The sequence below is a fragment of the Phocoena sinus genome, chromosome 8 (genome assembly GCF_008692025.1).
Source record: "Phocoena sinus isolate mPhoSin1 chromosome 8, mPhoSin1.pri, whole genome shotgun sequence".
Taxonomy (NCBI): Eukaryota; Metazoa; Chordata; class Mammalia; order Artiodactyla; family Phocoenidae; genus Phocoena; species Phocoena sinus.
This window is the reverse complement of record NC_045770.1, coordinates 87,137,659-87,165,245: the sequence shown is the minus strand read 5'-3', so window position 1 is coordinate 87,165,245 and position 27,587 is coordinate 87,137,659. Positions and strand designations below refer to the sequence as shown.

At 37.9% G+C, this 27,587-nt stretch overlaps 1 protein-coding gene across 5 annotated transcripts in view; it reads right to left on the bottom strand.

Moving 5' to 3' along the window:
• The window catches only part of TRIM44 (tripartite motif containing 44), a 118,810-nt gene that overhangs the window by 60,322 nt on the left and 30,901 nt on the right, over nucleotides 1-27,587 (bottom strand). For all 5 annotated transcript variants that reach the window (XR_004351120.1, XM_032640527.1, XM_032640525.1 and 2 more), the window contains exon 3: nucleotides 8,606-8,845. Coding sequence is in view for 4 of the 5 variants with exons in the window: in XM_032640527.1 (XP_032496418.1) it covers nucleotides 8,606-8,845 (240 nt within the window). In the remaining variant the exon portion in view is untranslated. The remainder of the gene's footprint in view (nucleotides 1-8,605; nucleotides 8,846-27,587) is intronic.

Here is a 27,587-nt window from a genome sequence, read left to right as displayed (position 1 = left end):
TAAAGAGAATGAAATAATGCCATTTGCAGCAAGATGGATGGACTTAAGAGATTATCATACTAAGTGAAGTAAGTCAGACAGAGAAAGCCAAATATCATATGGTATCATTTATATGTGGAACCTAAAAAGATGATACAAATGAACTTATTTACAAAACAGAAACGAACTCACAGACATAGAAAACAAACTTATGGTTACTAAAGGGGAAAGGGGTGGGGAGGGATAAATTAGGAGTTTGGGATTAACAGGTATACACTACTATATATAAAATAAACAAGGACTGACTGTAGAGCTCAGGGAACTATATTCAATACCTTGTAATAACCTGTAACGGAAAAGAATCTGAAAAAGAATATAACTGAACACTTCGCTATACATCTGAAACTACCACAACATTGTGAATCAACTATACTTCAATTTTTAAAATGGCATTTAAAAAGTCTAGGATTCTACATTCCACTTTCTTCAAATGTTATCCTCCTCACTTATAAAGAGACTGAAATTGGACCTTACATACGATAGAGAATGGGTATGGTTAATGCCAGAAATATGACACTCCACTCCAAACGGCAAACCCATATTCTCAAAGAAAAGACCCTGACTTGGAATCAAAGAAATATACAGATCTTTATTTCAAGTTTAAAATAAATGTTTAGGGTATTCCTGTATCATTTTTAATGGTTAAACTAACTTCTAAGATTATCTCACTGCAGCTCAGTACTCTTCTCTCAAAACTAGACAAAAGATGGAAATCCTCATGACATGCAAGTAAAAATAAAGACACATTTTTTAAATACTTGACTTTGGCAAAGAGTTTTGTAAAAGATATAACTAAATTCAGGCAAAAAAATGAGAGATTTTAAAAACTGGTGATAGGGACTTCCCTGGTGGCGCAGTGGTTGAGAATCCGCCTGCCAATGCAGGGGACAGCGGTTCAAGCCCTGGTCCGGGAAGATCCCACATGCCGCAGAGAAACTAAGCCCGTGTGCCACAACGATTGAGCCTGCGTGCCACAACTACTGAAGCCTACAGCCCATGCTCCGTAACAAGAGAAGCCACCGCGATAAGACCACACACTGCAACCAAAGTAGCCCCAGCTCACGGCAACTAGAGAAAGCCTGCACACAGCAACGAACACCCAATACAGCCAAAAATAAAATTAAAAAATAAATAAAATTAAAAAAAAAAAAAAACTGGTGATAAACATACACACTGATATAATTGTTCTATGGACAGTTTATAAATATGCACAAGCCTAAAAAATGTACACACCTTTGACTCAATAATTACTTATGATTTATAAACTAAAACATTTACTACAATGTTATAAATGACAATAAGAAGTTGGAAATAACTTAAAATGAGGTATAAGTCAAATTTGTATCACTGGTTCAGGGTTCGAACATTATGTTTATGAAGGATTTCTAATAATATGAAGAAAACTGAAAATATGACATTAAGAAAAAAATGGCATGAGGATGAAGGTGTTAACTAACTTTACTGGGGTAATCATTTTGCAATATATACATGTATCAAATCATCACATTGTACACCTTAAACTTACATATGTTATATGTCAACAATATCTCAATAAAGCTGGGGAAGCACATACACACACACACACAATTAAAAAATAGAATAAATATAACACCCAATGATAACTATCAAGTTAGTGTGTTATATTTATTTTCTGCTGTGTCTAAGAGTTTTAAAAGTTTTATAATGATTAAAAAAGAAATAACTTTAGTTATTTGAAGAGGGGAAAGACCACATCTTATTGAAGAGAAGAAAGACCACAGGACATAGAACTGGTGTTGAAACTCTTCCCCTACCCTATATTTTACAAGATGACCAAAAAAGATTTATTTAAAACACATTTTAAAAAAATGTCACCATGAAACCTTGTAATCTTTGGACTCCTTCAACCAGAAACTCTGTGATTCTACTTGACCTAATCAAATTCATCTATTCTGAAGGTTTCTTAAAACAGATACACTGTGTTAATGTTCTGGTTTTAGAATAATCTTCATGAATCAAAGGCAAATAGCACTTGGGCAGGTGGGATATCTAGACACATTGTTTTTATCAGCTTTATTGAGGTATAATACCATAAAATTACCTGTTTTAAGTGTATATAAATAACTTTAAGTAAATTTAGAGTTATGCAACTATTATTATAAACTTGCTTAAAAACTATATGAAATATGAACTAAAAAAACACATATGAAATTATCTTTTTTTCCTTCTTAATTTCTTTAAAAGCATATGGCTTTAAGCTAAAATTATAACTGTCTTGCAGTGTTTATAACATATGTAGATTATATACATGTGACAACTATAACATAAAGGATATGGAAAGAGGGTCAGTTGGTCTATACAATTTCAAGCCATCTACATTTTATGTGAAGTGGTTCAATATTAATTTTAAGTAGGCTGAAAATTTAAGGATCTATATTATAATCCTTATGGAAACCACTAAAAAATAATGCAAAGTAACAGAGCTAAAAGGCCAATGGATATATAACAATGGAATTCAAATAAATGTTTCAAAAATCCAAAAGAAAGCAGGAAAAGACAATGAGAGGAACAAAAACAGAAGAACAAACAGAAAACAAATTGTAAAATGGAAGACCTAAATTTAACCATATTAAGAATAACATTAAATGTTAACGGACATTATACTTGAATTAAAAGGCAGAGATTATCAGAATGGATAAATGACTAAGACCCAGCTATAGGCTGTCCTGTCAGAGACATAATTTAACAATACAGACAGACTGAAAGCAAATGGATGGAAAGAGATAAACCACAAAAACAGTAGATTGGCTCTACTAACATTAGATAAAACTGTTATCAAGACAAAGAGTATTATCAGAGAAAAAGGGAATGTTCATAATGATTAAAGGGTTGGTTCATCAGGAAGATGTAACAATCATAAATATGTATTTGCTTAATGACAGAGCTTCAAAATATCTAAAGAAAAGTTGACAGAATTAAAGAAAGGAATAGATAATCCCTAATCATACTTGGAAATTAAACATCCCTCTCTCAGCAGTTGATAGAACTAGACATAAAAATCAGTAAAAACATATATCATCTGAACACCTGATTGATATTTAGTAGAACACTACCTCAAACTACAGAATACATATTCTTTTCAGGTGCACATATGCATTCACCAAGACCATATGTTGGGCCATAAAGCAAGTCTCAGTTAAGTGTTAGAAGATGGAAATCATTCAGAATAGGTTCTCTGATCACAACGGAACTAAATTAGAAATGAGTAACAATAAGATAATGTAGGAAAATCCCCAATATTTAGAAACTAAACAATATACTCCTAAATAATCAATGAGCAAAAAGAAGAAATCACATGGTAAATGAAAAAATATTTCAAATTGAACGATAATGAAAACACAACATAACCAACAAAGTTGTATGATTCAACTACAGCAGCAATTAGAGGGAAATGTACTGCTCTAAAAGTTTACATAAAAGAAGAAAGTAGTAAAATCCATGATCTATGAAGCTAGATAAAAAAACAAGGTAGGGCTTCCCTCGCGGTGCAGTGGTTATGCCAATGCAGGGGACACGGGTTCGAGCCCTGCTCCAGGAAGATCCCACATGCCGTGGAGCAACCAAGCCTGTACACCACAACTACTGAGCCCGTGCCCTAGAGCCCAAGTGCCACAACTACTGAAGCCTGCACACCTAGAGCCCATGCTCTGCAACAAGAGAAGCCACCCAATGAGAAGCCCGCACACCACAGTGAAGAGTAGCCCCCACTCACTGCAACTACAGAAAAGCCCATGCGCAGCAACAAAGACCCAACACAGCCAAAAAAAAAAAAAAAAAGGTACAGATGATAACAAGTTAATTCTTAAAAAAAAACAAAAACAAAAAAAGGTAAACTCAAAATAAGTAAAAAAAAAAAAAAGCAGATGTAAACAAAATAGAAAACAAAGAGTAAAATTAACAAATCCAAAAGTTAATTCTTTAAAAAGACCAATAAAATTAATAAAATACAAGTTAGGCTGATCAAGAAGAAAAGGGGGAAGATCACAAATTATCAGTAACGGAAATGAAAGATGGCTATAGACACATCAGAGGCTACAGACAGTTGAAAAATGATATGAAAATACTATAAACAACTTTATACTAGAAACTAAAACAACTTAGATGAAAATGACGAACTCCTTGAAAATTACAGCTAATACAAATTTTGAGAATTTTAAATCAATATAAAATGAAAAAATTTGACTAGTTCTATATTAAATAAACTGAATTGGTTATCAAAAACCTTCACATAAACTCCAGGACAGATGGTTTTGTTGGTAAATTCTATCAAATATTTAAGGAAGAAATAACATCCATCTTACATAAACTCTTACAGAAAACAGATGAGGAGGAAATACTTCTCAGCTTGTTTTCTGAGGCCAGCATAATCCTAATACCTGACAATCCTAAAGCCTGACAATTACATTATAAAAATACAAATTTACAAATGAATATCCCTCTTTGAACACAGACATAAAAATCTCTAACAAGATATTAATGAATTGAACCCAGATAATACATTAATGATCAAGTGGGAGTTTATCTCAGGAATGAAAGGTTGATTTAATATTGTAAAATTAACCAATGTAATCAACCATCACAACAGAATAATGGAGAAAACCCACTTACTCATTTCAATGGCTACAGAAGAAAATCTTACATATACCATGTTCATTTGAATTATTGTTCCCCATATCTAATGTGTCATTCCTCTCTGGCTACTCTGCTTTCAAGATTTTTTATTTGTCCTTAGTTTTTGGAAGTTTAACTTTGATGTGTCTGGGTATGGATTTCTTAGATTTCTCTCACTTGGGTTCACTCAGCTTCTTAAATCTCTAGGTTTATGTTTTTCAACCAAATTTTAGGAGTATTGAGCCATTATTTCTTGAATTTTTTTTAGCTCTATATTCCTTTTCCTCCCCTTACTGTACAAGTGACACGTATGTTAGATCTTTCTTTATTGTCCCATAGGTCCCTGAGACTCAATTCAATTATTTTTCAATCTTTTTTCTTGGTTGTTCAGATTGGATGTCTATTGATCTGTCTTCAAATTCACTGATTCTTTCCTCTGTCATTTCCAATTTGCCATTGAGTCAGTCCAGTGAAATTTTTATGTCAGTCACTATTTTGCAGTTCTAAAATTTCATTTGGTCTTTCTTTATAATCTTCTATTTCTTTGCTGATTTTTAAATTTTTTCATTTGTTTCCAGTTTGTTATTGATTATTGAGAAATTTTTATAATAGTGACTTTAAAATCCTTGTCTGATAATTCCAAATACTATGTCACCCTATGTAGGTGTTGGCATCTACTGATTTTCCTTCTCATTAGAGTTGAGATTTCATTGGTTCTTGGTATGATGAGTAACTATGGACTGTATCCTGGACATTATAAGACCTGGTTCCTGTTTAAATCTTCTATTCTAGCAGGTAGTCAACCTATTTAGGTCAGAACACATGTCCTAGACCACTTTTGTGGCTTATGGTTCAAATGTCAATTGAGTTTATAAAGCTTTTGCAGTGCCATTCTGGTCACCTCCCTCAGGTGACAGTGCTCCAATGGAGACTCTGTAGTCTCCACTAGTGTTAGTTCAGGAGGAGGAAGGGCACAAACTCATCACTACACAGTAAAAGGGGATGGTATGAATCCACCCACTGACTCATTTGGGGAGGGGCTTTGCCTAGTTAATGCAGGGGTGGAAGGGAGGAGTTAAAGTTCCATCTACAGTCTCCATAGGGGTGGGCTGTTATTCCCTTCCTATTACTGTGGGGGAGGGGTATAAGTCAGAGTCCCACCTTCAGGCTCCATGGGAGGTGGGCACCATTCACTTCTAAGAGGGGCAGGTAGAAGTTAGACTTTTACCTGAAGGCTCCATGGAGAATAAAGTGACACCTCATTGCTATAGGCAAGGGTATAAAATAGACTCCATTACTGTGGTGCCACTTGGGGCTGGGAAGGGATTCACTGCCAGAATATGCAGGTATTATTAAAAGGTTTCTCTTCAGCTGAACTGCCCTTTTCCCAGTCCTTTGGCTAGAGAGCAGGTTTTTCTTGGAGATGTTCTTTTTGCCTATGCTCATTAGCATTTCCAGTTTGCAGGGCACCCAGGCCAGGATATACAGGAAGCAAGAAACCGCCCCCCCCCCCCCCCGCCCCAGGGTACTCATTGCTGTGTGGCTCCTCATATCCCAAGGTCCCTGGTCAGTCTGCCATCTTTCCTCCACTTTTGAGAGTCTTCTGGTAGGTGACTTAGTATTTTGTCCAGAAATTTTTACTGTGATTAATGGAAAGAGTAAAATGAAATGCATTTACTCCATCTTGTTCAGAACCAGAAGATGCAATTTGTTTTCAAATGCAAAGATAAGATGTATTGAGGAGTAGAAGGTTGGAAAGATGGCTATATATATAAAATGAATCAGTATAGTAAACTGTTAGTGGCAGAATCTTGGTGCAGGTATATGGGTGTAATCTGTAAAAACTCCTTTCAACTTTGCTGTACATTTGAAAATTTTCACAATAAAATCGTGGGGGGGGATCTTTTGATTAAATTAAAAATACAGGTAATTTTTAAAAATCTATACCATGCACAGAGAAGAAAAGAATTCTGTTGAGTGAAAGAGAGGTACTGGAAATTTGCTCTGATCACTAAGTTAACAGATTAGCTGGAACGAGAGGCTATTAGATAACAACAGCTCTGGGTAAAAGCTCTAGCCAGATGTATGCTACTTCTCATTGTTAATAGCTTATTTTGTCCATCGCCTGGTACTTAGTCCTTGTCATCTTTATATCCCTGAGAGTAATTCCATCAGAGTTAACAAGGATAGTGCAGCTGTGTCACTGAAGTACTTAAAGGACAGTTAATGTTGGGGAAGGACTAAATCCGTTATTTGAAATGAAAATAAAAGAGAGGGAGATGTCTTTAAAAACGAAATCTTTATTTTTGAAAAAACAACCTAATCAACACACAGAATAAATGTGGAAGGTCCAATCTGAGGGGAGTTGGGGACAGAGTTATGCCAATGATCCCTTGAGTTAAGGTCGAACTTTTTAAGACACAAAATCTACTCCAATATTAAATAAAAAATTTTTAATAAATTAATTAATTTTTAAAAAAGACACAAAGTGCCCACCTCCAGAGTAGAAGGTCTTAGGAATGCAAGGCTGTCTAGGGCACTGATTATCCTTATTCTTCCCACAGATATAAACGGGATGTTTGATATACAGCATATAGTAGGGAAAAAGCACAGGCATGGGAACAGGATGGACTGAATCCTGTCTCTCTTTTCTGCTAACTAAATGACACTGAGTCAATGACTGCAGTTCTCAGCATCTCAATAGCCCATCTGTAAAATGGAGACAATGAATGCTGAAATAAGGATTAAATGAAATGATAAATATAACATGCTCTCTTGCCTATCTAGAAACTTATTTAGGCACACACTTTGTTAATTCTGAGGAGGATGAAATAAAAAGAACAAGAGCTATTCTATTCCTTTCACACAGTGATGAAAATTAATCAAGAACCTTGGATGAGTGAAGCAGATAACTGTCCAATGGTCTCTTACATTTCCTGTCAGGACAGTAAAGACAGTACCCGCCTCCTGGCTCTTCTGCTGACTGGTTTATTCTGTGGCTAGGCTTTCCTGGGCCAAGGCAAAACTGTTAGTTAAGGCTGAGAATGACATTGAGTCAGCAGCTGTCCTAGAAACTTCACAGGACTCTCCTACGTTTCCTTCTAGAAGGGCCTACCCTAAACCTATCTGGTATAAGCTTGACCAGAATTTTCAACATAATGGTATGAAACCTCATAAACAATAGCTTCTCCCCAGTGGCTGAAATATAAGTTTTATATTTTTTAAAAATGGCCACCTTAAATTTTCTTTTTTTATTAATATTCTAAATGCCTGAATATGTTGTTTGGTAAAATATCTAACATTCTTTTATTCCTATTACAAAATAACAATGAATGTAATGACTAAAACAGTGATTCAACATTTATCTTGTGTCTTTCATTCATACTTTTTTTGATCCTCACAATGCTCTAGCCCACATGCCTCTCTTAATCTAACAGTCATGCCCCCAATTTATGCAGTTAGCTCCATATAAAAGCCAGCCTGAGGCACCTTTTTACTATTCACAGAATCAGTCCAAAATCTTTTATTTTGGCCTGCTTTATGCTCCACTTCCTGACTTACTCCCACTCAGCCCATATTTATAGGCTCATTTCACAACTTGGGATCTGTCAATTGCCCTCTTCTCCGGCTGTGATTTCTGGCTTCCCTTATTAACTGTGAATAGTATTTGCCCCACTGACTATACTCCTTTAAGTCATGGTGTACAAATATTCTGCTAGGCCTAGTTGCTGAGCACAGGCCCTAGCAGCCAATACTTCCAAACTGGTTTACACACCAATCTAAACACTTACGTACTATCTAAGCTTTCAATCTATTCATGTTTAGGGACCAAATGGGGAAATTTCCAGAATTAACAAACATGGCAGTCAGTTTCTGCCTATTTCTTGTGCTAATTATTATAGGAATTCTCCTTTACCTCTGCCTTTGGCTCAGCTGATTCATTAGAGGTATCAAGTTGTTCCTTGGCTTGGGCCATCTGAGTCATCAACCTATCCATATGGGACTGGATGTCTGCCAGTATCTCAGTCACATGAGCTGTGGCCATTGCTTCCTGGATGTCCACTAAATGAAGGGCCTTCTGCTCCTCATCAGCAATCACTTTTTGAACTTTCTTAAATTCCTGCTGTATAAACACCTTCATCTGGTCCCGGGTTACCTGTAGAAAACAGACAATTAAGAATAAGTTGGACACACAAAGAAATGGAAGAGTAGAGCTATTATTGTAAGTGCTAGGCAGTCCTGACCAAAACACAAACAAACCATGGGTCCTAAGGGACCCTGAAGTTTTGGGAATATCCTCTGAACAATGCTCCTCTAATATCGTTGATGAATTTCCCACTAATCTTTCTTACCTTTTTCATTCTTTAGGAAGTAATTCCTTATCTGTCCTTTTTACTTTTTCCTTTATTTATTTTTTGAATTTTATTTATTTTTTTTATACAGCAGGTTCTTATTAGTCATCAGTTTTATCCACATCAGTGTATACATGTCAATCCCAATCTCCCAATTCATCAAACCATGACCACCACCACCCCACGGCTCTCCCCCACCTTGGTGTCCATAAGTTTGTTCTCTACATCTGTGTCTCTATTTCTGCCCTGCAAACCAGTTCATCTGTACCATTTTTCTAGGTTCCACATATATGCGTTAATACACTATATTTGTTTTTCTCGTTCTGACTTATTTCACTCTGTATGACAGTCTCTAGACCCATCCACGTCTCAACAAATGACCCAGTTTCGTTCCTTTTTATGGCTAAGTAATATTCCATTGTATATATGTACCACTTCTTCTTTATCCATTCATCTGTCGGTGGGCATTTAGGTTGCTTCCATGACCTGGCTATTGTAAAGAGTGCTGCAATGAACACTGGGGTGCCTGTGTCTTTTTGAATTATGGTTTTCTCTGGGTATATGCCCAGTAATGGGATTGCTGGATCATATGGTAATTCTATGTTTAGTTTTTTAAGGAACCTCCATACTGTTCTCCATAGTGGCTCTATCAATTTACATTCCCACCAACAGTGCAAGAGGGTTCCCTTTACTCCACACCCTCTCCAGCATTTGTTGTTTGTAGATTTTCTGATGATGCCCATTCTAACTGGTGTGAGGTGATACCTCATTGTAGTTCTGATTTGCATTTCTCTAATAATTAGTGATATTGAGCAGCTTTTCATGTGTTTCTTGGCCATCTGTATGTCTTGTTTGGAGAAATGTATATTTATGTCTACTGCCCATTTTTGCATTGGCTTGTTTGTTTTTTTTAATATTGAGCTGCATGAGCTGTTTATATATTTTGGAGATTAATCCTTTGTCTGTTGATTCGTTTGCAAATATTTTTTCTCATTCTGAGGGGTGTCTTTTCGTCTTCTTTATGGTTTCCTTTGCTGGACAAAAGATTTGAAGTTTCACTAGGTCCCATTTGTTTATTTTAGGATTTATTTCCATTACTCTAGGAGGTGGATCAAAAAAGATCTTGCTGTGATTTATGTCAAAGAGTCTTCTTCCGATGTCTTCCTCTAAGAGTTTTATAGTGTCCAGTCTTACATTTAGGTCTCTAATCCATTTTGAGTTTATTTTTGGGTATGGTGTTAGGGAGTGTTCTAATTTCATTCTTTTACATCCAGTTTTCCCAGCACCACTTAATGAAGAGACTGTCTTTTCTCCATTGTATATCCTTGCCTCCTTTGTCATAGATTAGTTGATCATAGGTGCATGGGTTCACCTCTGGGCTTTCTGTCTTGTTCCATTGATCTATGTTTCTGTTTTTGTGCCAGTACCATATTGTCTTGATTACTGTAACTTTATAGTATAGTCTGAAGTCAGGGAGTCTGATTCCTCCAGCTCCATTTTTTTTCCCTCAAGACTGCTTTGGCTATTCGGGGTCTCTTGTGTCTCCATATAAATTTTAACATTTTTTGTTCTAGTTCCGTAAAAAAATGCCATTGGTAATTTGATAGGGATTGCATTGAATCTGTAGATTGCTTTGGGTAGTATAGTCATTCTCACAATATTGATTCTTCCAATCCAAGAACATGGTATATCTCTCCATCTGTTGGTATCATCTTTAATTTCTTTCATCAGGTTTTTTGTCTCTCTAGGTAGGTTTATTCCTAGGTATTTTACTCTTTTTGTTGCAATGGTAAATGGGAGTGTTTCCTTAATTTCTCTTTCAGATTTTTCATCATTAGTGTATAGGAATGCAAGAGATTTCTGTACATTAATTTTGTATCCTGTAACTTTACCAAATTCACTGATTAGCTCTAGTAGTTTTCTGGTGGCATCTTTAGGATTCTCTATATATAGTATCATTTCATCTGCAAACAGTGACAGTTTTACTTCTTCTTTTCTAATTTGTATTCCTTTTATTTCTTTTTCTTCTCTGCCGTGGCTAGGACTTCCAAAAATATGTTGAATAATAACAGTGAGAGTGGACATCCTTGTCTTGTTCCTGATCTTCGAGGAAATGTTTTCAGTTTTTCACCATTGAGTATGATGTTTGCTGTGGGTTTGTCGTAAATGGTCTTTATTATGTTGACATAGGTTCCTTCTATGCCCACTTTCTGGAGAGTTTTTATCATAAATGAGTGTCGAACTTTGTCAAAAGCTTTTTGTGCATCTATTGAGATGGTCATATGGTTTTTCTTCTTCAATTTGTTAATATTGTGTATCACATTGATTGATATGCATATATTGAAGAATCCTTGCATCCCTGGGATAAATCCCACTTGATCATGGTGTATGATCCTTTTAATGTGTTGCTGGATTCTGTTTGCTAGTATTTTGTTGAGGATTTTTGCATCTATATTCGTCAGTGATATTGGTCTGTAATTTTCTTTTTTTGTAGTATCTTTGTCTGGTTTTCGTATCAGGGTGATGGTGGCCTCATAGAATGAGTTTGGGAGTGTTCCTTCCTCTGCAAATTTTTGGAAGAGTTTGAGAAGGATGGCTGTTAGCTCTTCTCTAAATGTTTGATAGAATTCACCTGTGAAGCCATTTGGTTCTGGACTTTTGTTTGTTGTAAGATTTTTAATCACAGTTTCAATTTCATTACTTGTGACTGGTCTGTTCATATTTTCTATTTCTTCCTGGTTCAGTCTTGGAAGGTTATACCTTTCTACGGTTGTCCATTTTATTGGCATAGAGTTGCCTGTAGTAGGCATGCTTAGGATGCTTTGTATTTCCACAGTGTCTGCTGTAACTTCTCCTTTTTCATTTCTAATTTTATTGATTTGAGTCCTCTCCCTCTTTTTCTTGATGAGTCTCGCTAATGGTTTATCAATTTTGTTTATCTTCTCAAAGAACCAGCTTTTAGTTTTATCCATCTTTGCTACTGTTTTCTTTGTTTCTATTTCATTTATTTCTGCTCTGATATTTATGATTTCTTTCCTCTGCTAACCTTTGGTTTTGCTTGTCCTTCTTTCTCTAGTTCCTTTAGGTGTAACAGATTGTTTATTTTTCTTGTTTCTTGAGGTAGGCTTGTATAGCTACAAATTTCCCTCTTAGAACTGCTTTTGCTGCACCCCATAGGTTTTGGATCATCGTGTTTTCATTGTCATTTGTGTCTAGGTATTTTTTGATTTCCTCTTTGATTTCCTCAGTGATCTGTTGGTTACTTAGTAACATACTGTTTAGCCTCCATGTGTTTGTGTTTTTTATGTTGTTTTCCCTGTAATTCATTTCTAATCTTGTAGCGTTGTGGTCAGAAAAAATGCTTGATATAATTTTAATTTTCTTAAATTTACTGAGGCTTGATTTGTGACCCAGGATGTGATCTATCCTGGAGAATGTTCCGTGTACACTTGAGAAGAAAGTATAATCTGCTGTTTTAGGATGGAATGTCCTATGAATATCAATTAAATCTGTCTGGTCTATTGTGTCATTTAAAGCTTCTGTTTCCTTATTTATTTTCATTTTGGATGATCTGTCCATTGGTGTAAGTGAGGTGTTAAAGTCCCACAGTACTATTGTGTTACTGTCGATTTCCTCTTTTATAGCTGTTAGCAGTTGCCTTATGTATTGAGGTGCTCCTATGTTGGGTGCATATATAGTCATAATTCTTATGTCTTCTTCTTGGATTGATCCCTTGATCATTATGCAGTGTCCTTCCTTGTCTCTTGTAACATTCTTTATTTTAAAGTCGATTTTATCTGGTATGAGTATTGCTACTCCAGCTTTCTTTTGATTTCCGTTGGCACGGAATATCTTTTTCCATCCCTTCACTTTCAGTCTGAATGTGTCCGTAGGTCTGAAGTGGGTCTCTTGTAGACAGCATATACATGGGTCTTGTTTTTATATCCATTCAGCAAGCCTGTGTCTTTTGGTTGGAGCATTTAATCCATTCACATTTAAGGTAATTATCGATATGTATGTTCCTATTACCATTTTCTTAATTGTTTTGGGGTTTTTTTTGTAGGTCTTTTTCTTCTCTTGTGCATCCCACTTAGATAAGTTCCTTTAGCATTTGTTGTAGAGCTGGTTTGGTGGTGAATTCTCTTAGCTTTTGCTTGTCTGTAAAGCTTTTGATTTCTTCATCGAATCTGAATGAGATCCTTGCCAGGTAGAGTAATCTTGGTTGTAGGTTCTTCCCTTTCATCACTTTAAGTATATCATGCCGTCACTCCCTTCTGGCTTGTAGAGTTTCTGCTGAGAAATCAGCTGTTAACCTTATGGGAGTTCCCTTGTATGTTATTTGTCATTTTTCCCTTGCTGCTTTTAATAATTTTTCTTTGTCTTTAATTTTTGCTGATTTGATTACTATGTGTCCCAGAGTGTTTCTCCTTGGGTTTATCCTGCCTGGGACTCTCTGTGCTTCCTGGACTGGGGTGGCTTATTTCCATTCCCATGTTAGGGAAGTTTTCCACTATAATCTCTTCAAATATTTTCTCGGGTCCTTTCTGTCTCTCTTCTCCTTCTGGGACCCCTATAATGCGAATGTTGTTGTGTTTAATGTTGTCCTAGAGGTCTCTTAGGCTGTCTTCATTTCTTTTCATTCTTTTTTCTTTATTCTGTTCCACAGCAGTGAATTCCACCATTCTGTCTTCCAGGTCACTTATCCGTTCTGCCTCAGTCATTCTGCTATTGATTCCTTCTAGTGTCGTTTTCATTTCAGTTATTGCATTGTTCATCTCTGTTTGTTTGTTCTTTAATTCTTCTAGGTCTTTGTTAAACATTTCTTGCATCTTCTCGATCTTTGCCTCCATTCTTTTTCTGAGGTCCTGGATCATATTCACTATCATTACTCTGAATTCTTTTTCTGGAAGATTGCCTATCTCCACTTCATTTAGTTGTTTTTCTGGGGTTTTATCTTGTTCCTTTATCTGGTACGTAGCCCTCTGCCTTTTCATCTTGTCTATCTTTCTGTGAATGTGGTTTTTGTTCCACAGGCTGCAGGATTGTAGTTCTTCTTGTTTCTGCTGTCTGCCCTCTGGTGGATGAGGCTATCTAAGAGGCTTATGCAAGTTTCCTGATGGGAGCGACTGGTGGTGGGTAGAGCTGACTGTTGCTCTGGTGGGCAGAGCTCAGTAAAACTTTAATCCAATTGACTGCTGATGGGTGGGGCTGGGTTCCCTCCCTGTTGGTTGTTTGGCCTGAGGCAACTGAACACTGAAGCCTACTGGGGCTCTTTGGTGGGGCTAATGGCAGACTCTGGGAGGGCTCACGCCAAGGAGTACTTCCCAGAGTTTCTGCTGCCAGTGTACTTGTCCCCACGGTGAGACACAGCCACCCCCTGCCTCTGCTGGAGACCCTCCAACATTGGCAGTTAGGTCTGGTTCAGTGTAGCCTGGGGTCACTGCTCCTTCCCCTGGGTCCTGATGTGCACACTACTTTGTGTGTGCCCTGCAAGAGTGGAGTCTCTGTTTCCCCCAGTTTTGTCGAAGTCCTGCAATCAAATCCCAGTAGCCTTCAAAGTCTGATTCTCTAGGAATTCCTCCTCCCATTGCCAGAAACCCAGGTTGGAAAGCCTGACGTGGGGCTCAGAACCTTCACTCCAGTGGGTGGACTTCTGTGATATAAGTGTTCTCCAGTCTGTGAGTCACCCACCCAGCAGTTATGGGATTTGATTTTACTGTGATTGTGCCCCTTGTACCATCTCATTGTGGCTCCTCCTTTGTCTTTGGATGTGAGGTATCTTTTTTGGTGAGTTCCAGTGTCTTCCTGTCGATGACTGTCCAGCAACTAGCTGTGAATCTGGTGTTCCCACAAGAGAGAGTGAGAGCACGTCCTTCTACTCCACCATCTTGGTTCCAATCTCTCCTTTGTTTATGTTTATACCAGTAATATATGATTAATTTTTAAAAATTTAATAGATGAGTGTATATTAAAAAAAAAGAAAAAGAAATTCCTCTTCTCTCTCTATCCCAATACCTTTTTCCTTCTCAGGGGATAATTACTGTTAACAGTTTGATACATGTCCTTCCAGCCATTTTTCTATTTTAGTTATGTATCAATTCATATACAGGCATACCTTGGAGACACTGTGGGTTCTGTTCTAGACCACCACGGTAAAATGAATATTATAATAAAGAGGCACACAAGATTTTTGGTTTCTTAGTACATATAAAAGTTGTGTTTATACTATACTGTAGTCTATTGAGTATGCAATAGCATTATGTCTACAAAAATGTACATACCTTAAGTAAAAATACTTCCTTGCTAAAAAATGCTAACCATCATTTGAGCCTTCAGCGAGTCATAATCTTTTTGCAATGGTAACATCAAGATCACTGATCACAGATCAACATAACAAGTACAATAATAATGAAAAAGTTTGAAATACTACAAGAATTACCAAAATGTGACACAGGGACATGAAGTGAGCAAATGCTATTAGAAAAATAGCACTGCTCGATGTAGGGTTGCTATAAACCTTCAATTAGTAAGACACACAGTATCTGCAAGGCACAATAAAGTGAAGCACAGTAAAACAAAGTATACCTGTATGTGTACAGACAATTATGTTGTTTTTATGTAAATGGATCATGGTGAACATATGGTCTGTGTCTTGCTTTTCTACTTAAAATATGTTAGTACATACAGAGCAATTCATTCATTGTATTATTTTTAATGTCTGTATGATACAGGTATATACAGATATGGATATTTATATAGAGAGAGAAAAGGATAAATATATCCATTAAATATTTCCCTTCTTAATGGAAATACAGGATATTTCCAATTTTTTGCTTTTATGAACAATACAGCCATGAACATCATTGGCTATACCTCTTAATATCCATACATGAATTTCTTTAGAAACCTCTGGAGTCACTGAATTAATTTATATATATTCTAAAATTACTGACTGATACTGCCAAATTGCCCTCCAAAAAAGGATGCACCAATTACATTCCCAGAACAATGTGTGAAAGTAAGCATTTGCCTACACCTTTACTGATATTGGATATCATCAAGTCTTTAAATCTTTACTCTCTGATGGGTGAAAATATATTACTGTTTTATTTTGCAACAACTATGCAGAATAATTAAAATATGACTCTAGGCTGTATTTGGCTAGGGCATAAGGCAAACAAAATGAGAAACTACCAAAATAAGAACTTCTAAACTCCACATCTTGCCAATAACTACACTTAATGTTTCCTCATAACCATGTTTATTTTATGAGTACTTTTAAACAACTATGCATATTGAGAAGCTGAGGTAGGAAACAGGGAAGAGGCAGAACAGTAGACCAAAGGACAAAAGTCAATAGAGAATTTTAGAGCTAAAAGAGAAAGTGGCTGTCATCTAAGTGAACCCCTTTCTTTCACAGGTAAGGAAACAGACCCAGTTGCAATCTTTTAGGAGACACAAAGTTCTCCAACCTTCTTGCTCCCAGTCTGGTGCTCTGTTCACTATAACAGTCTGTCAGAAGAGAAGTCTAACTGGGAAAACCTAAAAAGGAGATTGAGAAAGAGAAAGACTAAAGGAGAGGGTAAGATGAGGCCATTTTTTATTAGCCTCTTAAAAATTGAAATAGGCTTGATACTTTAAGCATCTTTTGTAACACTGCCATAAAAACGTCAATTCAAAATAAGGCCTGTAGGACATGTACCCATTCACATATCAAGTGACTAAGTGACATAAGCCCTCATGAATTCATATACTCTTTGCAGGTACTCTCCCTGGTGCTAAAGAAAAGCGGGGGGGGAGTGTTAAATATTATTAATGCCCCGGCAAGTTCTTTATCAGATTGAGAACTGTGATTTGTGTTTATTTATATAATTCCTTTTTATTTTTAGTGTGTACATTTCAAGGCTGCTATGCTCTATGGTGATCATTTATCAGTGGACATGGATCTCTACCCTTGAAATAAATTTGGTCTTATAAGACCTAGGAACTTCTCTTAGAGACTATCCTAGGAAGTTTTAGCTAAGGCATGAACTTTTCTGAATTCCTAAGAAAAGCTCTTCCAAGTGACTAAAAATGGACTGCATAATAAAAACTGACTCACAACCTATTTTACTAGACATCACATACACATGTGGTTTGAAGTTAGGAAGTTGACATTACAGTCAGGAAAGGTGGGGACTACACTTCAGTAGGTGAATAAATCATGGTTTTTAAAAATTAAATTCGCTATTTTCCTTTACTTTCAACCTTTATTTTATGCAATTTATTTTTATACAGATCAGGCCACAAATGAGAATTGAAAGCAGAATAATTTACTCTATGCTGCCTTCTCATTCCAGTTCTCTACTAATCAACAGACAGGTATTTTCCAACCTAGCTCAAAATGGCAAGAACAAATTCTGGGTCAGGGCATTTATTTAAATCCAGAGCCCAAAGGAGAGACACCCTGGGGGATTAGGCAAGTGGTAGGTTGAGTACTCTGGAGAAAGGACTCCTACCAACGGCAGGAATGAAACAACTTACAAAACTCCCTTTCAGGTTTCATTTCACCTCATCATTAAAACTCCATCCTGCTATAAACTTCACAGTTCTCCAGGAGCAGCAGGCCCTTTGCATCAGCACCTGCTAGTTGGGAGCCACTGACATCATTTGACTAGGTTTCCTAGAACTTCTTCAGCCTCTATCCTGCAGCTCCCCAAAGGTGAGAGTGACAGTCCCATACTCTTGAGTATACCACACACGAGTTATGTCCACAGAGAAAATTCTTCATAAGCAGAGAAGAGAGAAGGCAGGATATATCACAGAATGATAAAACTGGTGATGTAAAAGATTCCTTTTTTAAAATAGGATCTACTGGTAACTGTCAAATCTTTTTAAAGCCACAGAACTTCCCTTGCCCCAAACAAAGTCTTAATGTAGAACCCCAAAGTATAATAGAACCAAAAGTAAAACCACTCCGGTTAAAAGAAGAATCTCCCCTTCCTCCCTGAAGTACTTCCTAGGGCACTGGTAGTGCTCTCCAGGAAAATCACACCTGAGGGACCTGGGTCCTCCACAGCAGGGGTCCCCAGACCCCCAGTTAGGAACCGGGTTGCAGAGCAGGAGATGAGCAGTGAGCAGGTGAGCAAGCAAAGCTTCATGTGTATTTACAGCCGCTCCCCATTGCTCACATTACCACCTGAGCCCCATCTCCTGTCAGATCAGCGGCGGCATTAGATTCTCATAGGAGCGCGAACCCTACTGTGAACTGCACACGCGAGGGGTCTAGGTTGTGCGCTCCTTATGAGAATCTAATGCCTGATGATCTGAGGTGGAGCTGAGGCGGTGATGCCAGCACTGGGGAGCGGCTGCAAATACAGTTTATCAGTAGCAGAGAGGTCTGACTGCACAGAGACCATAACAAATCAATTGCTTGCAGACTCATATCAAAACCCTATTGGTGGCAGGGAGGGAGACGCAAGAGGGAAGACATATGGGAACATATGTATATGTATAACTGATTCACTTTGTTATAAAGCAGAAACTAACACACCATTGTAAAGCAATTATACCCCAATAAAGATGTTAAAAAATAAATAAATAAATAAAAATAAAAAATATCAATCATGAATTTGAAAGGATTTTGAAAGTTAAAAAAAAAAAAACCCTATTGGTGAGTGGCAAGTGAAAACAAGCTCAGGGCTTCCACCGATTCTGCATCATGGTGAGTTGCGTAATTATTTCATTATATATTACAATGTAATAATAACAGAAATAAAGTACACAATAAATGTAATGTGCTTGAATCATCCTGAAACCACTCCCCCCTCACCAGTCCGTGGAAAAACTGTTTTCCACAAAACTGCTCCCTGGTGCCAAAAAGGTTGGGGACCGCTGCTCTACACAAACAAAACCGTAAAAAGAGTTTGTTCTCTTTGGTCAATTGATTGGTCCCTAAGTTGTTAAAACTTTAAAGCCCTAGGTTGTAAGCAAGTTGACATATCTTCATTATGGTTGCATTAGGTGAAAAGCAGATATTACTTAAATATAGCATTTTCTAAAATTACTTAAACACAGCATTGTAATTTGAAAAAATAAGCAGCTTATTTGTGAATCGTCAGAACTAACTAGTGAACATCTGATAGTTCTTACTAGAGCTGAGTCCAACTTTACAGGTTGGAAAAAAAAAGGTCCCAGAGAGGTACAGTAACAAAGTATGGTTTAGAAACCAACTTTCCTCTGGTCTAGTCAGTGTAGTTCCTGCTATAACACATTGCCTCTAATGATCCCTTTCTGCCTGCTTCAGGTTCTTCATATTTATTTCTTCTTAACTGAGATATTTCTTCAGTTAACAGGTTGCTTCTGTTGTTATCCCCACTAGGATGTTTGTTCCCCTGAAGTGAATCTTGGGATAAAGGATATACATTTGAAGAGCTAAGTCTCATTCCATGGTACTTTCTTTATGCTCTTATAGTTAATATTTCTAAGCTAGACCAGATCCAAGAGGCATGCAGACTGGCCCTTTATATTAACACACACATAATTAAACACATAAAACCTTGAATTAAGAGCTTGTACTTAAAAAACACCAGCATTTAATGTGTTTGACACAGGCTGGAAGCCATTACCTCCCAGCTAGCTGGCCTCTAGGAAACCAAGGTTTTATTTACATTTTTATTATAGGCAGATTATAAAAACAACAAGCATAATAGCTAGAAAGCATGATGGCTTAAGAGAGATTTGTTCCAGAAAAACATTGCTGGGATGAACTGAGAAAGATGGAACAGGGTCAGAAGCAGGAAGCTACACAAAGGAAAAGCATCTGAGTCTACAATGATTGAAGCTTTCAGAAATACTTGTTCTCTTAGCCAAATTTCCTGCAAGTAACTTTAAAGGAGCCCATTCCAAAAATGACTAAAAAACTTGTGAAGTGCATGAAATAGAGTGTGAAGATGCTAAATACCTCCCCAAAGGTGAAAAAGTCCATTTTTACTCCCCTTTTCCTCTTCTGAATGACTACTATTCAAAAAGAGTATAATAAAAAAGCAGAAAATGGAACATTTTCAATGCTGCAATCTGTCCTCACTCCCACAGCATGGCACCCTCTCAGCATGCCAGTGTCTATGGAAACTTCCAGGTAGGAAATCTCTAAGTTAAGCCTTCTGTATAGCCTGGGGTTTATTCTGGCATTTTACCTCGAGAGAGCTCCTTGCAAACCTCTGCCAGGCTCCAGTGAGGGCAGACAAGGGAAGAGCTTCATCAACAAGTAGGACAGAGTCCTTTTTCAGTGGATGGCTGGATCTCCCATTTTCCTGTGTCTTTTGTGTATGAGTGGAAGTGCCACTATTTGTGAATAAAACAACTGTCCACTCCTAAGGCTTGGAAAATTATCCAACAGGCTAGAAACACAGCAGATAAGACCTATGAAAAAAACAAAAACTGTGAACTACATTCTATTACCAACATTCTGAGGGATGGCAAACATTTTCCTGACAACGTGGTTAGAATCCTGGATTGCTTGGATTTTACAATGGGGTGTTGAGAAGGGTAGAGAAACGTTATTAAAACGAACATTTAATCTCTTGCCAAACCATTTTTCTCATCTTCATCAGCAGCCGCTAGACAAAAGCAGTCATTTGTATCTTCTTTACCTCCTTTCCTCATTTGGTTAAGAGTACCATGGGATCTCTACCTCAGTTATCACTTAGTTACTTCACGTATGCACTCAATGAAGTAATGTGATATTTACTGCTGCTGTATTATTATTTGTATTATAAAAGACTATAAGAAATATACCAAAATGTTGGAGAGTGGCTATCTCTGAGTGCTGGAATTAAGGGTACTTTTCTTTTTTTTACTTTTCAGTCCAAATTTTCTACAATAATGTGTAACACTTATCTTTTCTTGAAGAGTAATTTTTAAAAAGAAATATGGCTCAAAAAGAAGTTAAATCCTCAGTAAGATATTAGCGAATTGAATCCAACAATGTATAAAAGGAATTATATACCACGACTAAGTGGGATTTATCCTGGGTATGCAAGGCTGGTTCAACATTTGAGAACCAGTTCATATGATCTACCATCAACAGGCTAAAGAAGAAAAATCACATGATCACATCAGTAGATGCAAAAAAAGCTCCCGACAAAATCTAATGTCTATTTATGATAAAAACCATCAGCAAACTAGGAACAGAGAACTTTCTCAACTTCATAAAAAATATACAAAAAATCTACAGCTAACATACTTAATGGTGAGAAACTAGACTTCTCCTGCTAAGATCAAAAACAAGGTAAGTATGTTTCCTCTCACTACTCCTTTTCAAAAGACAAAGGAAATAAAAGGTTTACACGTTGAGAAGGTAGAAATAAAACAGCCTTTGTTCACAACTGACACGATCATCTATGTAGAAAATCCAAAAGAGTCATCAAAAAAAGCTCCTGGAACTAATAAGCAGCTATAACAAAGTTGCCAGATACAGAGCTAATATATAAAAGTCAATCACTTCCCTATATATACCATCAGTAAACAAATGGAATTTGAATTTTAAAACACAATACCATTTATATTAGTACCCCCAAAATGAAATACTTAGGTATAAATTGAACAAAATATGTACAAAGTGTATATGAGGAAAACTGAAAATGAAAGAAATCAAAGGAGAAATGAAAGAAATCAAAGGAGAAAAAAATGTAAAGACAGTCCATGTTCATAGACAGGAAGACTGAAAATTGTCAAGATGTCAGTTCTTCCCAACTTGATCTATGAATTCAATGCAGTCCCAATCAAAATCCCAGCAATTTTTTTATGGATATTAACAAACTGATTCTAAAGTTTACATGGAGAGGTAAAAGCCCCCTAATAGTCAATACAATACTGAAGAAAAAGAACAAAGTCAGAAGACTGACACTACTCAACTTAAAGACTTACTATAAAGCTACAGTAATCAAGACAGTGTGGTATTGCTGAAAGAACAAGCAAATATATCAGTGGAACAGAACAGAGCTCATAAATAGATCCACATAAATACAGTCAGCTGATATTGAACAAAGGAGCACAGGCAATACAAATGGAGAAAACACAGTCTTTTTAACAAATGATGCTGAAACAACTGGACGTCCACATGCAAAAAAAAAAAGGAAAGAATCTAGCCAGGGATCTTATATCTTTCACAAAAATTAATTCAAAATAATCATGGACCTAAATGTAAAATGCAAAACTATAAAACTCCTAGAAGATAACATAGATGACCTTGGGTATGGTGATGACTTTTTAGATACAATTCCAAAGGCACTATCCATGAAAGAAATAATTGATAAGCTGGACTTCATTAAAATTAAAAAACTTGTTCTCTGAGAATGACACTTAAGAGAATGAGAAGGCAAGACACAGACTGGAAGAAAACACACCTGATAAAGGACTGTTATCAACATATACAAAGAACTCTTAAAACTCAACAATAAGAAAACCCAATTAAAAAATGAGCCAATGACCTGAACAGACATCTCATCAAAGAAGATATAGAGGTGACAAATAAGCATTGGAAAGATTCTCAACATGATATGTCATTAGGGAAATGCAAATCAAAACAACACTGAGATACCACTACACGCCTATTAGAATGGCCCAAATGTGAACAATCACACCACCAAATGCTGATGAGGATGTAGAGCAGCTCTCATTCACTGCTGATGAGAATGCAAAATGGTGCAGCCACTTTGGAAAACAGTTTGGCAATTTCTTAGAAAACTACATACGCTTACCATGGGATCCAGCGATTACGCTCCTTGCTATTTACCCAAAGGAGCTGAACATTTAGGTCCACACAAAAACCTGCACATGGATGTTTACAGCTTTATTCACAATTGCCAAAACTTGGAAGCAACCAACATGTCTTTAAGTAGGTACATGGATGAATAAACTGTGATACATTCAGACAACGGAATATTATTCAGTGTAAAAAAAGAGCTATCAAGCCATGAAAAGACATGGAAGAACCTTAAATGCATATGACTAAATGAAAGAATTCAACCTGTATGATTCCAACTGTATGAAATTCTAGAAAAGGCTATGGAGACAGTAATAAGCTCAGTGGATGTCAGAGGTTTGGGGAGAGAGGATGAACAGGCAGAACACAGAGGATTCTTAGGGCAGTGAAAATATTCTGTATGATACTGTAGTGGTAGATAATATGTCACTGTGCATTTTTGCAAACCCACAGAATGTACACCACAAAGAGTGAACCCTAATGTAAACTATGGACTTTGGGTAATAATGATGCAGTTTCACTGACTGTAACAAATGCACCACTCTGGCGTGGGATACTGATGTTGGAGGCTGTATCTGTGGAGGCAGGGGGCATATGGGAATGCTATTTTTTGCTCAGTTTTTCTGAGAATCTAAAACTATTCTAAGAAATAAAGTCTATTTTTAAACGTTAGTACAATTAAAACAGAAAACGAAATAGCCACTGAAGTGGAGCCTAGAGAAAGTCTGGGGGTGGGCTGAGCATCCAAAGGGCCAGGCAGGACAATTCTTCGGCTTGAACCTTAGTCTCAAACATGTCAACATTTTATTCTTTGCCTTCCCAGTAAATACTAGACCTTTCCTTCCTAATCTGATTCCACTTTTCTACCACAAACCAAAGGTTTTTAAAAGTCCTTTTCAACTAAAGTTAAAATAATGGTTTCCACAACAACTAAGCACTTTTAGCATGTGCTGCTCCTGCCATTTGAACATTCCTCTATGGGACCCTCAGTCATCCTGGGGCTCCTCAGAAGAGCCAGGTTTAGTGTCTGGAAAAACTCTGAAAAATGTCTAACTGATCCATTGAGTGACAGGCTCATCAATGACAAACAGACATCATCACAATATACTGGAGAGACATGTGCTTCAAAACCTTGTATAAACACAGCAGCACCAACCCTCATGATACTGCTCTTATCACAAAGTAGGAGATGGAGTTAGGAGCAAGGTGGGGAGAAACAGATGGCATGCCTAACTTTTGCCTGGTTCCTGTCACTGGACATTCTCTTGCCTTTTAATCTGCGACAAAGATACAGTCTTATGAATAATAACGATGAAGATATTAAGAGCGACCACGTGCAGGCAGCATTCCAGGTGCCATCACAGACGTGTTTCTGATTTAATCCTCAGGCAGGCAATAATACTTTCATTTTATGGTAGGGGAACTGAAGCCCACAGTGGTAAAGTCACTGGCCCGGAATTACGCAGCAGGTAAGCTATGGAGCAAAGATTCACCTCAGGTCAGCCTTTTCCAGGTCAGGGCTCTGACAACCACTCTATCTAGTAACCTCCTCCTGAAAAGGAAACTGAGCCTCTGAGAACCATTATGAGACCACCAGAAAGCAACCTGGCACAGAAGAGAGCACTCGGAATGGGGAGTCAGAGGCCGTGGATGTTTTCAGAACCAACCAGCTGCGTGACTTTGGACAAGTCACTGAATCTCTCAGGGCCTCAGGTTCCTGAGCTATTAAAAATGAAAAGCTAAACTCAACCTTCCTTTTATCTCTAAAATGATATAGCTGCACAAATTTTATACTCTTGGAACTAATTCACTAATCCAGATTTTCCTCTAATCACACTTGTTGCTAAAACAAGAGGGGCATCAGGGGACTAGGAATCTGACCTAGAAGTTGTTAGGGTAACACAGTCAAAATAAGAAGTAAAGAAGAATGCAGAATAAGCCTTTTCCTATGGCAGTGCTGCCTCCCCTCCTACTTTTAACCACCAATCTTATTTAGAAAGTCACATAAAGCCTGCTGCCCGGTCTCCTCCAGCACTAAAGAGTCTACTAGTTACCAACTCCATTTGCTCTCACTACTGACCTGTCTGTTATCATTTAGCACTGCTGATACCCCTCAGTCTTTAATTTCTCTCCTCTCATGGTTTCTATGACCTTGGACTTCCCCGGCTTTCTGTTTATCAGCTTCATCCCTGCAATTTTACACACACTCTCCAGACAGCTGCGATTGAGAAACTCAGAGTTTTTCAACCTTGGCACTACTGACATTTGGGGTCAGTATTTCTCTGTTGTGGGGAAATGTCCTGTGCACTGTAAAATATGTAGCAGCATCCCTGGCCTCTATGTAGTAGAGACAGTAGCACTGCTCCCCAGCCCCAATTATGACAACCAGAAGAGTCTCCAGGCATTGTTAAATGCCCTCTGGGTACAAAACTGCTTTCTCTCTATAACCTCCTCCTTAGCAGTTTCATCCCATCTTTGCAATTCAACTACCATCTCCATGCAGATGGCTCCTAAGCCTGGGTTTTTTCTTGAGGTCTCTAGGCTCACCATTCCTTTTGATGTGTGTCTCCACCTGGATACTTTCCTATTACTTAAATCATCAAGCATCACACTGAATCCTCTCCCTCCTCCTCATGATTGTCACTGCTACCATTCTGGGCACTTACATATTAGGCACTATTCTAAGCACTTTACATGCGCTACTTCAATTAATCATCACAATGATACCATGAGGTAGCAATTATTATTATATCAATTTCATAGATGAAGAAACTGACGCACAGTGGGGATAAGAAACCTGCCCAAATTCACACACATAGTAGGTGGCAAAGGTGGAGTCTGAACCCACATAGTTTGACTACATAATCTGCCTTCTAACCACAACATTATTCTTTCATATCTTCCCTTCAAACCTTGTCCTGTTCCCCTCTCCCCCTTAACGATACCACAGTTTAGGCAATCACCCAGGCTCTAAACTCTGGAATCAAGTTTTATTTTCTCCACTAGATAATAGGTGCCTTGACTTAATATCTGGAGGAGAAATTAAAACATCTTTGCTTAAGGTCTGGCACATCATGGCGGTCAATACCTTCTGACTGTCAGAAGCCATCCCGCACCTGCCTCTCCACCACAGTCTGGCTGAAGAAGCCTCCCCCTTTACCTATGAACACCCCTTCTTGCACCCCTTTCCCACCACTCCCCACTAAATAACTATACCCATTCTCTACACTCATATGCTCCATTTAGGCTCCACCTGCCCCCCCGCAACCTAGACCCTTTAACCCAGCCCCACTCTCACTTGAACCACTAATCTGCCGAAACACAATTCTAAGACACAAAGAGCTTCTGAGTGATTTGAAGAAACTATTTAGGATTCTGATCCTACCTCCAACTTGTTCCAGGCCAGCTTTCTCTCCTTTCTCATCTCCACTTGGCCCTGAATCCTTGGCTTCCTAATCTTGACCTCAAATCCTACCTTTTGCCCTTCAGACTTAGTAACTATACGTGCTCTTCAAGCTCTCCTTCTTCGTGTTTAGACCTTAGATTTGCCTTATATAGTCTTTGGCTTGGCTTGTACCTTTGACTTTCAGAATCGCATTCCCTTGGACATGAACCCCATATTTCAGTCAGAACACTCCAGCCTTCCTCTATTTCTTGCCAGCACGCTTCTCCCTGAGGCTACAAATTTTGGTACTTGAGCCTAAGTACGCTGTTGTTCTTTATCAGCTTCATGCATATGACCCTGTAATACGCTTCTTCTGAACTTCCTCCCTTTCATGGTTTTCCCTCCTCGACACACAAACATAAATACACAGGTACACGCGCACACACATACACAGAGCATTAGAGGCTCAGGACTATGTTTCCTAGAGGCTGTGTACTTGAAAGGTCCTAGTAAACACCTGAATCTACTAATCAGCTGTGAAGTGGATAGCAACTGTGTGCCCCAGTCATCTGAGACACAGTCACAGCGGACTGACAAGTAGCCCCAGTGTGAGAGACGGAGATCCAACCACTATGGCTGTGTCATCATTGCCAAGCACTGTCTCCTCCCAGGACCACCTGTTCATGCTGTCAGCTGCTATGAATTTATTGCCATGACAACTTGATGTGTAACACAGCGTCATGGCACTGATCTGGAGGCACCAGAGAAGAGTTCAAGAGGGATGCTGGGCTCACTTTGAATGGGTACTATTGCTCGCTCTTAAGATGCTTCTCTCTGCCTGACCCCAGGGTGGCAATAAAGAAAGCAATTATAAACTTCTGAGCAACACTTTTCCTGAGTGAAAAGAAAAAAAATTCTGGGTGTCCCCTGTAGAAATGTGAAAGTAGAAGAACGGGTCCCCTGAGACACCCAGGGCCTACAACAAACAAGAATATGAGTGAGAGCTTCTATTCCACCTTCTTTTCTAGCTTTCTTTCTGCCTTAACCTGTGTATAAAATAGACAGCTTCTGCTTCAGAAGTTACTGTGTAGGAAGTGGGAAGTAGAAGGTGCCACTGAAAGCTTCAGGGGCAACTAAACAGAAATTATACTATTTTTAAACCTCTCAGACTTGAGTATACAAAGAAAGCCTATTTTATCCGCTGAAGATTAAAGCAATTACATTAAAACAAGACTCACCCCTCACCTCCATTTCAGTTCTCTAGCCACACACCTTTCCTGAAAAGCCACAGCTATCTGTATACTACAGAAACCACAAAACCAAAACAGCTGTCTGCCACCAAGAAGAGTCAGGAAAGGGCACTGAGATGTAGGTCTCATGTTTTCTGAGTCTTCTTTGCTACAGAGGGTCGGAATAG